The 13,625-nt window shown below is 36.8% G+C and overlaps 1 protein-coding gene across 1 annotated transcript in view; it reads right to left on the minus strand.

The window, feature by feature from the left end:
• Positions 1 to 1,568: 1,568 nt before the first annotated feature.
• Positions 1,569 to 13,625, minus strand: part of pdk3a (pyruvate dehydrogenase kinase, isozyme 3a) — a 62,102-nt gene continuing 50,045 nt past the window's right edge. Inside the window, exons 8-11 of the mRNA XM_028799419.2 lie at positions 12,072 to 12,173; positions 6,603 to 6,713; positions 5,766 to 5,879; positions 1,569 to 3,280 (exon numbers count right to left, since the gene is read on the minus strand). Coding sequence (XP_028655252.2) covers positions 3,137 to 3,280; positions 5,766 to 5,879; positions 6,603 to 6,713; positions 12,072 to 12,173 — 471 coding nt within the window. The 3' untranslated portion in view covers positions 1,569 to 3,136. The remainder of the gene's footprint in view (positions 3,281 to 5,765; positions 5,880 to 6,602; positions 6,714 to 12,071; positions 12,174 to 13,625) is intronic.

Genomic DNA, 13,625 nt, shown 5'->3' on the forward strand with positions numbered 1-13,625 from the left:
TTTGCTTACATATCATACAGTCCTGGAATAATAACCTAGTGACAGCATTGCTGGAGTATAAAAACAGGTTTAGACTGTGCGTAAGATCTTCAAACCCAACTTAGAAAATACCACTAACTACTTCAATAACCTTTACTTGAACATACTTAATTTAAAATGTGCATTTCTTCCACTCCACATGTGTCAGTCCCTGTGCTCGCTACAACTGAAATTCTATCTTTGGAGACGCTTCTTTTTTAAAACCAGTAACAAAACTGGACCTACAGGTCCATAGAGACAAAATATGTGCATTTGAAAATGTTAACAAACTGTATACAATATTTATGTGACCGAGATGGAAATGTTCACTCATTCAAAGATTTCAATTTGTCTGAAAATTAGGAAAACAAAATCTGCAAGCCCAGTAGTTTTATGAGCCAGAAGCACTCAGACATCTACATTGTGACATTTGGAACAGCTCCAGTACAAGCATGCCCTTTCATTCTTCCATCACACATCCATCAGTGCCCCACTGCTGAAGTGTTGACCTAAAGAAAGGAAGGTTGAGCAGTAAACTTGAAGACATTTATAATTTTGGTCCCAATTTATTTAAAAGAGAATAGTGACACAAACAAGCAGCCCTGAACAAGTTCACAAATTGTCACTGTGTAGGAAGCAAAAGGCCAAAACATATGATAGTCCATGCAATACAAAAGATAGCAATACAGGCAGCGCACTGGACTATACAACATAAAACTATTTACTGAGAAGTATTCAATACAGTATGTTAGAAGTTCTGTGAAACCTATTTCCATTCATTGCCATACACATAGCGTAACAAATAAAAATGTCCCAGAGAAACAAAAAAAACCAACATCTCAGCAGTCTAACTTCATGATACAATGAGAAAAGGCATTTAGAATAGGAGTTGTGGTGTGCTGAATAATCAGCAATACTTAAAGCTGCCAAAGTCTGTTGACGTGTTTAGGAAGAGAGGAGAAAAAAAAACAAAAATAAAACCAAAGAGCCATGTACCACAGTTCAGTCAAGGGAAATGAATTCCTACCAATATAATCGGAAACCGTTCCTTTTTATTTATTGATAGGCTGAGACAGACGACACAGCAGGAAGCCTTCCCCAGAGTTTTTAACTGATTGCATTACAATAACAAACCAAGGATTTATAGTAGCTAACCTGCTATATCAGTCATACATGACAGAAATGACAGGCTGTTTTAGGATTAACGTCTCACTAGCTCCATGGTTAGTAGTCAATCAGCTCTCAGTTTAGTCGCCTACACTGCCTCACTCAAGAAGCAGTTGTGCTACACTGGTGCATGCCAAGGAATCCACTGAGCCTTACCATTTACAGAATCCCAAGGCACGTCCTACAGACATTTTGTGCACCTCAGTGAGTAGGAGTGACACAGATTAGGACATGGCCTTTCTGAATCAAAGAATCTTGGGGTTTGTTTCCATTTTTATAAGCATCTTCATATTTACTTGCAAATTCAAATAAACCTTTTTTTTTAATAAATACACAACCTATGTACATGCACTTCATAACCTTATTCCTTTTAAAATTAAGGGAAAACGCCATCAAGTATGTCTAACCATGCCTGTGGTTACACAACTGAAGACGGCCTTATGGAGGGAGAACTGTGAAGCAGAAGCATCTCATACTATAACGTTAGGCATCAGACATTTTGATCAGCAGCATTCTTTGCTACTTTCTCCTGTTCACTACATTTGCACTACAGTACTTCCTTTAAGGATGCCAACATACTGAATCAACGCTTCTAACAAAAAAAGAAATTCCTAATTTCATTTTCTTGAAAAACAAATGTATGCATTCTTGTCTGCTGACATGCAACAGCATTTTAAAATATTGGATAAAATGGAGCGTGTAACTGGAACAAAGAAAACACCACAGGAAAAAAAAAAACACACCAGGACACAGTTAAGAAGGTTAAATTATTAGATTATTGCACTTTTCCTCAATGACTATTCCTCTTCAATCAGTCCAGCCATTTGTCTAATAAAATAAGGTCAAAGTCACATAACTTTAGTATAATATATAAAGGAGTGGTCAAAAAGTGTACTGCAAGTAAACATAAGTCTATCTGGGATACTAAACTCCACGGTTTGTGTTTTCATTTTCACTGTAAGACTTGGAAGGTATGAAATTAGAGGGTTACCAAAAACTGCATTAAAGCATCAGCCTGGTACAAACACAAACCTCCTCAGTACCTGGCTCATCCTTTTTCTACACACACACACACACAATTTCTAAATCCAATGCAAAAAAAAATTTTTTTTTTTTTTAAATAGATATTTACAACTTACTAAAGCAGTGCAAAATGGCCAGTAACCACATAATTCCTTCAATGAAGATGTCAATGCCACATTAATTAGAAAATTATTCATTTTGTTTACAAAATATTTTGTAAATAAATAAACTTCCACAATATCAATAAAATCAAATAAACAAACCTTAAGGTGCTTTTTAAGTAGTACAATCCAAACACACACAAAAACATTAACATATATATTTTGGTGGAATATGCACGAATACCTTTTCTGACACATTTGTACAGATGGACAGTAGATCAGCTACTTTAATAAATCCAATTAAATAAAATTAAAGCATTATATGCTTATAGAATTATCACTTTATGGACCATTCTTTTGATGCACCAGTGCATATACTCTCTTTAAATCACACACACGAACAGTGAATGTACATCAGTATTGTACATGTGTCAACGATATACGATACATATGCACAAACTGAAGACAAACAAACATGTAAACATCATTCATCCACTTTCCTACAATCATTTAAAACATTGCAGCATCAGTTTTTACACTTGCCTGAGATATCCTTCTGCAGTGCTTCTTTCTTTCCAGCTCTTAACCGTTTTACAGCATAGAACCAATCCAGTGTAAGCAACCATAAAATGTCTCCCTACTAGTCTTTTAAATTTCCAATAATAACTTGTGCATAAAGCCATCTAAAACTTTTCTTAATGGACACTTCAAACATAATGTAATGAATGCTACTCTTATTGTTTCTTTAAAACACTTGGATGGATTCAGTGCTAAGCTGCTGGATTCTACGGTGAGGAATCACTGCCTACATCGTGTTGTTCATGGAGTTATCGGCTAGCCTTGTATTTTGAAGCATCTCTTGGCTCACTGCTAGGATTGCTCCAGTCATCAGCTTCTGGGGTGGTCTGGTAATGTCGCCATGCTGACTTATTAAACACTGGAAGGCGTTCAAAGGATTCACTAGATAAGGCCTAAAAATGCGCAAAACAGAATAGTCAGGTCTTAAGAAACACTTTGTATTCTTGCACAAACCTTTAAAAACCATTTACATTTCTTGCTAAAAACAAATATGACAGTTAATGTCCATACATTGTACTTGCATGCAGTGCTCTCAAAACTACTATGAAAGAATATACTGTATACTTAAAAAATCCCCAATGCCAAATTACATTTACTTTACAATCATTCCTGTGTTATTAAATCACACTTGCTGGGATTTTCATCATTTTTGGACTGACATTTTAGCCCAATTTCACAAATTTCTGCTGCACACAGAGCAATCCACACCACGTCCAGGCTGCTGCTCAGAAACACAGCGAAATAATAATAAACTGTAGCATCTTTTTTTTTTAACCACTCACACATAACAGAGCTCAAATTTAAATTTCTAAAACTTTTATAAAGTATATTAAATCAAAATCAAAACGTTTATGCAAAACTTTTATGCAATACCACGTCTACATGTGGAAGTGTGTGTGTGTCTGTCCTCACTCATGCGCCAGCCTTGGGGCATTCCTTACCTCCGCTTAGCTAGTGAACGAGAGAACTACTTAACGGATTTATATTGGGATTTTTTTCTATAATTTACTTGAACATTTATGTATCATATCATTGGTTTTGTGACTTCTCTCATCGCGATAATCATAGTTCGCTTGCAGGATTGATATATTCACGCTAATCCGAGATAGAGGCCGTGGACCGAGGGGAGGTGGAAGTGTGACGTCAGAAGCAGGGAGCCGGGCAGGGGCATGTTATGTTACTTACTCAATGTAGTTTGCAGTGATGGCCAAGAAAAAAAATAATCTCATGTTTTCATGAAGAATGGAGAAGAAAAAAAGTTTGATAATACAAGACAATGAAATGTCCATTGATAAAAAGGAAAAAAAAAAAGTCATGTACTGTTGTGTTGCATAATCCACATGTCAGTTTTCCAGTTGTATACTTAAAATGTGAAAAACACATTCTTTTTGCTAACATATTGGGGATTGACGTTTTGACTGGAGACAGATTTCTTGAACCAATTAATTAATAGGAGAGGCGGATCTTCAGTACAAAAAGGCAATCTCATGAGTTAGTTTCCTGTTTATGATATATGCAGACTTTTTCAGAAGTATCTAACAAATGTTAGCAACAAAGCATGTGCTTTGGACAATTTAAGTATGCAACTGGATACGTGACATGTAGATTATGCAAAACAAGAAACACAATTTGTTATCTTTTTTCCATGGACTTTTTAAAACATTGTTTGCTGTTGTACAATACTGGTCACTACTGGCTTGAATTATCTCAAAAGTTTTTCTCTCTATTCCGTATGAAAGCATGGATTCAAAATATTTCTCAGCTATCACTATAAAGTACACGGGGCAAATAACAAAAATATTTTTGGGTGGAGTATTTCTTTAAATATATTTTTTCTCAACTATTTCACTTTGTACACAGCATAACAGAGCATAAAATTAAAACATGTATTATCCATATTGTGACACAAATAGAAGCACAAATGATTTTGAATTTATACATATTCAAGCAGTTAAACTTTCACATATGGTGATCACTACTTGCAGCTAATCTTGCTTTACACTATTTAATATGCTAAACATAGACAGAGGACAGTTTGATAAGACAATATAAAATGTCCAGATTCAGAAGAACCGGCGGCAATTACCTTGTTAGGTGGTTTTTATGCCCAAAACAGCAAAAAAATAAAAAAATAATAATAATTCTTTCTTGCTTTTGGCAATTCCCCATGCCACAATAGTTCAAGAGAACAAAAAAGCAGGCAATGTATCACAAATAAAAAAATTTAAAAAAATTATTTCTCTATTATATAAAAAAAATCCTGGGATGAGACAAGACTTTTTAGCCTGGGACGAGACGTGACTTTTTCAGAGAGATACTTTCAAGTACTGCGAGACAAGACTTTGTGCCAAGAGATTTAACCACACCCAGGGCCAGAAAAAAAAAGGCAAAGAGTAGAATGTCGTAAAGAATTCAAAAACATTGGTGCGATACACATGCAGAGCAGATTACAGATAATGAAAGTACTAAAATTTGAAAGTCTCAAAAAATGATAGTAAAGCTCACATTAGCGCAAATGGAAATTATTACTCGGTGAAATAACAGAACAGCGAAAAGAGATCAAATATGTTGTTCGGATTTAAACTTTAAGTCGGAGACTTGCAGATCGTCTAATTCGTGTTGCCATCAGGGAAAAGTAGTGTTTCTTCCCAACAAAGAGGCGTATCCACGACGATTAAAAGATTTGTTGTTTGGTGAAAGTGAAATCCACATATGCGAGCGGCAGAAACGCAAAGTGGCTGGCGCATAGTGCAGGCTGGGGGGTTGGCGAGCGAAGCCCCCTAGTTATATATATTAAAAAAAAAAAAAAAAAAAAAAAAAGCAGACGATGAGACAGTTGTTAGGTTAAATTTCACAGTAAATATTGAAACATTTTACCTTGAGATAGATCACAGCATCTGTTCCAACACCTTCCATAGAATAAAGTTTGAGGTCTCCTTGGAAATATCTTGCATACAGTCGTGAAATTGGTAAACCATATCCAAAACCAGCCTATTTAAAAATAATAAAGACAAACCACATTTTGGCATCAAGTATTATGTTACAACTTTAGAAACTATGGAAATTAGTTTTTCCATTAATACAAAAATTTTTTAAATCATTTTAGAACAATGCATTTTTAGGAGGTGTCTAAAAATGATTTAACAGATTTTAAAATTCTGTTAACAGATTAAAATCTTTGATAAAAATGTGAAATTATTGATATATATCTTTCCCCCTTGTACATTAAAGCACTTTATAATGTTGTTAATTAAACACTTGATTGTTATGTAATAAAGCAATTCTATTTATTTTTTCAAGCACAAAATCTGATGGACATCTGATGGACATCTGGCTAACACCCAAATACCAATCATTTATTTGTCGCTTCTTATGATGGTTATGACACCACAGAGTGGCAACCTTTTCGCATTTCACTGTACTCTGTATATATGACAATACTACTATGTTACAATATATACTGTAAAAGTAGTTTATTTAGAATGAAGTGCTCACAAACTTGTAAATCAGGCTTGTCAGAATTATATCAGACTATTCAAAAAATTTTTAACTTTCCAAAAATAAACAAAAACAGTTGAATAAGATATAAAAATTACTTAAATAAGACTAATTAGGTGGGAAAATACCTTCCATACTTTGAGATAAAAATCTGTTATGCCGGTTTCTTTTTCACAAAGTATATCATCACTCCTGGGAAAAATGTAAGAAACTTACTAGTGGTGCAGCTCTAGAGGGTTCTAAGCTAGGGCTTGGGGCAGTAGAATACATATAGTTAAAGAGACGATCAATCTTTCTAAGTGGAACACCTCCTCCTTTATCACCAATCTGCAAAAATGAAAAGATAAAAGAAAACAATATTTAAATAAAGTGTACTGAATGGCTGAAACTGTTTAAAATAAAACTTTGTAACATATTTTGCTGCTTTACTTTCTGTGATTTAACTGTACACATTCTCAGGATATATACACTTAGCACTTGGGATGGGTATCATTAGGATTTTATTGATTATTGATGCTGATACTGCTTATCGATACTGGTACTTAATTGATACTCGTATCGATACTGTTCTCCATATTATGTCTCCATAAAATAAAGACATGACAGAATGTGAAGAGACTCAACAATTATTTTAATGCAACTTTTTGCAAAAATAAGTTAGTTTCCTGCATTCCTGTAGTGCTGCTTCACTACCAGACACTAAACTTAAACATTACAAATTACCATATAACTACAGCCCCTGAGCTTCTCAGAAGCTAACATACATAGGTTACATAGAATATAAACAATGTTCATAAAGATTAAAGATTTGGAAGCACAGCAATGTAGAGGATAACATTTCTATTATATTATTTGGCTCTCCCCAAAAAAATATCAACATTTCCTGTTTAAGAAAATGAGCATGTTGACTTTCACAGGGAGAATCAGAGATCTCTCTTTAATGATTGTGTCCCCACTCCTTGAAGAGGGTAGGTAACTGAGGTTAAAGGCGATCATCAACCCCCTACTGTTGATGAAAAAATTTTTTAAAATTTTGAGATAAAACTGAAAAAACTAAAAAACTGAGATAACTAATTTTGTTAGTTTTTGCATTGCTCATTATGGCTTTAAATTAACTTATCTCTAGTTGTCAGGAAACCCAGCCACAGGGGATGCACAAACCAGTGTGTTTCTTTGTGTTGGTCCCAAGTCCGGATAAATGGGGAGGGTTATGTCAGGAAGGGAATCCGGTGTAAAATTTTGCCAAATCAATATGCGGACAACAATACAAATTTCCATACCGGATCGGTCGAGCCCCAGGTTAACAACGACCGCCACCAGTACTGTTAGTCAACAGGGTGCTGGCAGAAATTGGGCTACTGTTGGCCGAAGAAGAAGGAGAAGAAGAGGGGGGAAGCGTGTCCGGAGGCAGGAGGAGAGGAGGAAGGTAAAGAGAGTGGAACGGAGGATAGGAACTTTAAATGTTGGCAGTATGACTGGTAAGGGGAGAGAGTTAGCAGATATGATGGAGAGAAGAAAAGTTGATATATTGATATATTGTGCGTGCAAGAGACTAAATGGAAGGGGAGCAAGGCCAGGTAGATCCGAGGTGGATTCAAATTGTTCTATCAAGGTGTGGATAGTAGCAGAAATGGGGTAGGGGTTATTCTGAAGGAACAGTATGTCAAGAATGTTCTGGAGGTGAAAAGTGTGTCAGACAGAATAATGATTATGAAGCTGGAAATTGGAGGTGTGATGATGAATGTTGTTAGTGCATATGCACCGCAAGTTGGGTGTGCAATGGATGAGATTTTTGGAGTGAGTTGGATGAAGTGATGAACAGTGTACCCAAGGGACAGAAAGTGGTGACTGGAGAGAATTTCAATGGACATGTTGGTGAAGGGAACAGAGGAGACGAGGAGGTGATGGGTAGGTATGGTATCAAGGAGAGGAATGAAGAAGGTCAGAGGATAGTGGATTTTGCCAAAAGGATGGACATGGCTGTGGTGAATACGTATTTTAAGAAGAGGGAGGAACATAGAGTGACATACAAGAGTGGAAGAAGATTCACACAGGTAGATTACATCCTATGTAGAAGAGTCAATCTGAAGGAGGTTGAAGACTGCAAAGTAGTGGGCAGAGGAAAGTGTAGTTAAGCAGCATAGGATGGTGGTGTGTAGGATGACACTGGAGATCAAGAAGAGGAAGAGAGTGAGGGCAGAGCCAAGGATCAAATGGTGGAAGTTGAAAAAGGAAGACTGCAAGGTTGAGTTTAGGGAGAAGGTGAGACAGGCACTGGGTGGTAGTGAAGAGTTACCAGACAGCTGGGAAACTACAGCAGATGTAGTAAGGGTGACAACAAGAAGGGTGCTTGGTGTGACATCTGGACAGAGGAAGAAGGAAAAGGAAACCTGGTGGTGGAATGGGGAAGTACAGGGGAGTATACAGAGGAAGAGGATGGCAAAGAAGAAGTGGGATAGTCAGAGAGATGCAGAAAGTAGACAAGAGTACAAGGAGATAAGACGCAAGGTGGCAAAGGCTAAAGAAAAAGTGTACGATGAGTTGTATGAGAGGTTGGACACTAAAGAGGGAGAAAAGGACCTGTACCGATTGGCTAGACAGAGGGACTGAGCTGGGAAAGATGTGCAGCAGGTTAGGGTGATAAAGGATAAAGATGGAAACGTACTCATAAGCGAGGAGAGTGTGTTGAGCAGATGGAAAGAGTACTTTGAGAGGCTTATGAATGAAGAGAACGAGAGAGAGAAGAGGTTGGATGACGTGGAGATAGTGAATCAGGAAGTGCAAAGGATTAGCAAGGAGGAAGTAAGGACAGCTATGAAAAGGATGAAGAATGGAAAAGCCGTTGGTCCAGATGACATACCTGTGGAAGCATGGAGGTGTTTAGGAGAGATAGCAGTGGAGTTTTTAACCAGATTGTTTAATGCAATCTTGGAAAGTGAGAGGATGCCTGAGGAGTGTGAAAGAAGTGTACTGGTGCCGATAATTAAGAATAAGGGAGATGTGCAGGACTGTTGTAACTACAGAGGGATAAAAATGATGAGCCACAACATGAAGCTATGGGAAAGAGTAGTGGAAGCTAGGTTAAGAAGTGAGGTGATGATTAGTGAGCAGCAGTATGGTTTTATGCCAAGAAAGAGCACCAGAGATGTGTTGTTTGCTCTGAGGATGTTGATAGAGAAGTATAGAGAAGGCCAGAATGAGTTGCATTGCATCTTTGTGGACCTGGAAAAAGCATATGATAGGGTGCCTCGAGAGGAGCTGTGGTATTGAATGAGGAAGTTGGGAGTGGCAGAGAAGTACATAAGAGTTGTACAGGATATGTACGAGGGAAGTGTGACTGTGGTGAGTCCCTGTGGACTATGATGTTTGCTGATGACATTGTGATCTGTAGCAAGATTAGGGAGTAGGTTAAGGAGACCCCGGAGAGGTGGAGACATGCTCTAGAGAGGAGAGAAATGAAGGTCAGCAGGAACAAGACAGGATACATGTGTGTAAATGAGAGGGTGTTCAGTGAAATGGTGAGGATGCAATGAATAGAGTTGGCGAAGGTGGATGAGTTTAAATACTTGGGATCAACAGTACAGAGTAATGGGGATTGTGGAAGAGAGGTGAAAAAGAGAGTGCAGGCAGGGTGGAATGGGTGGAGAAGAGTGTCAGGAGTGATTTGTGACAGATGGGTATTGGCAAGAGTGAAAGGGAAAGTCTACAGGACGGTAGTGAGACCAGCTATGTTATATGGGTTGGAGATGGTGGTACTGACCAGAAAGCAGGAGACAGAGCTGGAGGTTGCAGAGTTAAAGATGCTAAGATTTGCTTTGGGTGTGATGAGGATGGATAGGATTAGAAATGAGTACATTAGAGGGTCAGCTCAAGTTGGTCGGTTGGGAGACAAAGTCAGAGAGGCAAGATTGTGTTGGTTTGGACATGTGCAGAGGAGAGATGCTGAGTATATTGAGAGAAGGATGCTAAGGATAGAACTGCCAGGCAAGAGAAAAAGAGGAAGGCCTAAGAGAAAGTTTATGGATGTGATGAGATAGGACATGCACGTGATGGGTGTAACAGAGCAAGATGCAGAGGACAGAAAGATATCAAAGAAGATGATCCGCAGTGGCAACCCCTAATGGGAGCAGCTGAAAGAGGAAGATGATGATCTCTGGTTGTCAGGACAGCTCAGTTCAAACTTAAGGTAACTACCCAGCAGTTGCCATAGGTCGTCCAGTACAGTCAGAAAGAGATGTTCAAATAATTATTTATTAAAATACAAATCCATGTCACACATATCTTGAAGAAGTGATTTACTCCAGGGTTAGATTATAGTCATTATATAAGTGATATGTGTGTGTGTTTGTATATGTGTGGTTTCAGAACAGAGAGAAAAAAGGGAATATTCATTTAAAACTACTATAATAAATGCAGATAAACAACATGAATAAACTAAATTCTGTACGATAAAAATAGAATAAACTGCAATGAACTGTTACACGGTAAAGGATAATAATGAATAAATGCTATTTTGTACTTAGAACATTATGCACATAAGTGCGGTCATTAAACAAGCTTGAAAGTATTGATGTGGTTTAAACAATGTTATGGGAGGAGCACTTCAGGAACTGTAATGTGTAAGCAGAGGTATTACTTGTTACAAATAACAATACATTTAAAAGTACAGCTATCTGAACAAAATAATGAATATGAAATATCATGCAGTAAAACTGTAACGATTCCAATATCTACCTATCTCTCTCTCTCTCTAATATCTATCTACATCTACATATACATACTGTATATATATACACACACACACACACATATAGACATTACTTTTACACTATAATGAATCCATATTATACAGACACAATACCCTCTTCTTAAGGACGCACAAGGAGTAAGTTTCGTAGACACTCTTGGAATGTGATGAATACTTTGATTTTAATCCTGCTGCACAGAAGAAGTTGTTGGAGAAGTCTATCAGAAAGATTAACTATAGAAAACTTCACGAGAGATGTTGTGAGTTGGCCGTTCCTCTGGAACTCACTGATGCAATAACTCTGCAATTGCTCTACTTTTTACTTCACTTTACATTTTAATATAGGATCTGTGAAAAAACCCCTGCCCGGGGTTTGTTCCTGCCTTGCGCCCTGTGCTGGCTGGGACTGGCTCCAGGAGAACCCCGTGACCCTTTGTTAGGATATAGCGGGTTGGAAAATGACTGGCTGATTGACTGTAAAAACTAACCACAATATTTTCATGCAGCAAAAATATTAAAACAAAAATAAACATTTACAGTCAGTTCCTTTCACTTACCTTAATCAGTCGAGTGTGGCATCTTATCATTGTAATACTATATATTTATGAGTACGGCTCACATTAAATACATTTTACAAACACCAGTGAAATATTTAATCTGAAGACATTTAAAGTATATTTAAAAGATTAATTTACAATATGTGTTTTAATGGAATGGTGCCGGGATAGTGTATTCTAAGATCTGTGGACAGAAAGGATTCACCACATAAACACACACTTGAACATAATCAAATTTTCAATAAATTGACAAACAATTTCACATTATTCCTACCATAATATCTAGTAATGTTATGATTGACTTTTTTCCCCAAAAAGTCTCTTTGTATAAATCCTATTTGTTGGGTTTTTATTTCAAGAAAATTTAAGAAATGGTTTAACCTTTATGGATAAATCTTCCTTTCCAAGAGTAACCAAGGCTTTGATTGGGGGGAAACCATCATTGTTGCCTTCATGAAGCTCTACTGTAGCCCTCATTGAGTTCTGTAAATAAATGCAAAAACCATCAAAAACAGCTAACAATACAACATTAAAAAATCTAATTAAGATATTAATGTACTTGTAGTTTACTCAAAAAATGAATATGAAGAAAAAGTTAATTTCATATTAATGTACAAATATACATATAACCTAAAAACCACTGCTGACAAACAATGGTCACTGGTGATCACACAGTGGAGACTCTTCTGGACCAAGCAAGCTCTAAAACTAATATCTACTTTTTTCAGTTTCTACAAAAGATGTTTTCAGTCTATATTATGCATGAGAAACCACTGTGCTACTTATTTGTAGCTCATAATGATAATTGTGCAAACCCTCTAGTTCCAGAAGCCTGCATTCAATTTCCACACAGCTTACTTGTCAGCATGGACTCTGCACCTTCTCCTCATTTTTGTGGAGGTAACTTATGGCAAGTCTAAAAACTGGCTTAGAATGTAAAGTGTCTACTTATGATGCAAGTTGCTACTAGCAAGCTGCTGCTTTTATAGACTTCAACAGGGCACATGGTTTTAATTAGCAGCATGAATGGCAGATCTGTATGTGATTGCAGTTGTTTGATTTTTCTGAACAGTGACCATGGCTCAACTACTATACAATGCACTGGAACTTCTACAGTAAATCTAATCCCACACATGTGACAGCTAACATGATCATACAGAAAACACAGATGCATTATCCTTTTATAACTGAAGGTTTTAAAGGCAAAATGATACATTTAGATGTAGCCAATTCCATGATATGCAAACAGCAAAGTCTCTTTTAGCTTTACTCACGTGATAACTAAGAATACAGTATTAACATTTCACACAGAAGAATAAGCTACTTTTAAAAATTCTCAATAAAGAAATATATTTTAATGTGAAACGTAAAGGAGCCACAAGCTCAAGTAGTACAATTTTCCAAAAAAATGTATATCCTAAAATATCTTTAAATTATTTGCACAGAAAATAAAATCATTTTTAAAGTGCATCATTAATAATACATATACATTCAATATATATGTTAAATTAAAAGAACATTTGTTCACCAAATATCACCTCCAATTTGTGGGATGGAAATGTGACAAGTGACAAAAAAAAAATGACTTATCCACTCATCCTTTTTTTTTTGTACCTATTATACTCAGTTGAGGTTTGTGGGAAGCTAGTGCTAATTCTAGCAGCAATGGGTAAAAGGCAGGAAACAATCTTAGGATTTGACATCAGTCCACTGCATGGCACATTCACACACATTTTACCCAAATTTAAAAGTTACCAATCAACCTAAAATTCTTCATGTGAAAAATCCACTGGAATACCAAGCAAGTCTCAAAACAGAGAGTGCCCTAGTCGCAAACACAGGACTATGAAGGTGTAGGGGTGGAAGTGCTAACCACTGCAATATGCTTCCACATTTTTTTTTCCTGCGGTGGGTTGGCACCCTGCCCGGGATTGG

The sequence above is a fragment of the Erpetoichthys calabaricus genome, chromosome 4 (assembly GCF_900747795.2).
Source record: "Erpetoichthys calabaricus chromosome 4, fErpCal1.3, whole genome shotgun sequence".
NCBI lineage: Eukaryota > Metazoa > Chordata > Cladistia > Polypteriformes > Polypteridae > Erpetoichthys > Erpetoichthys calabaricus.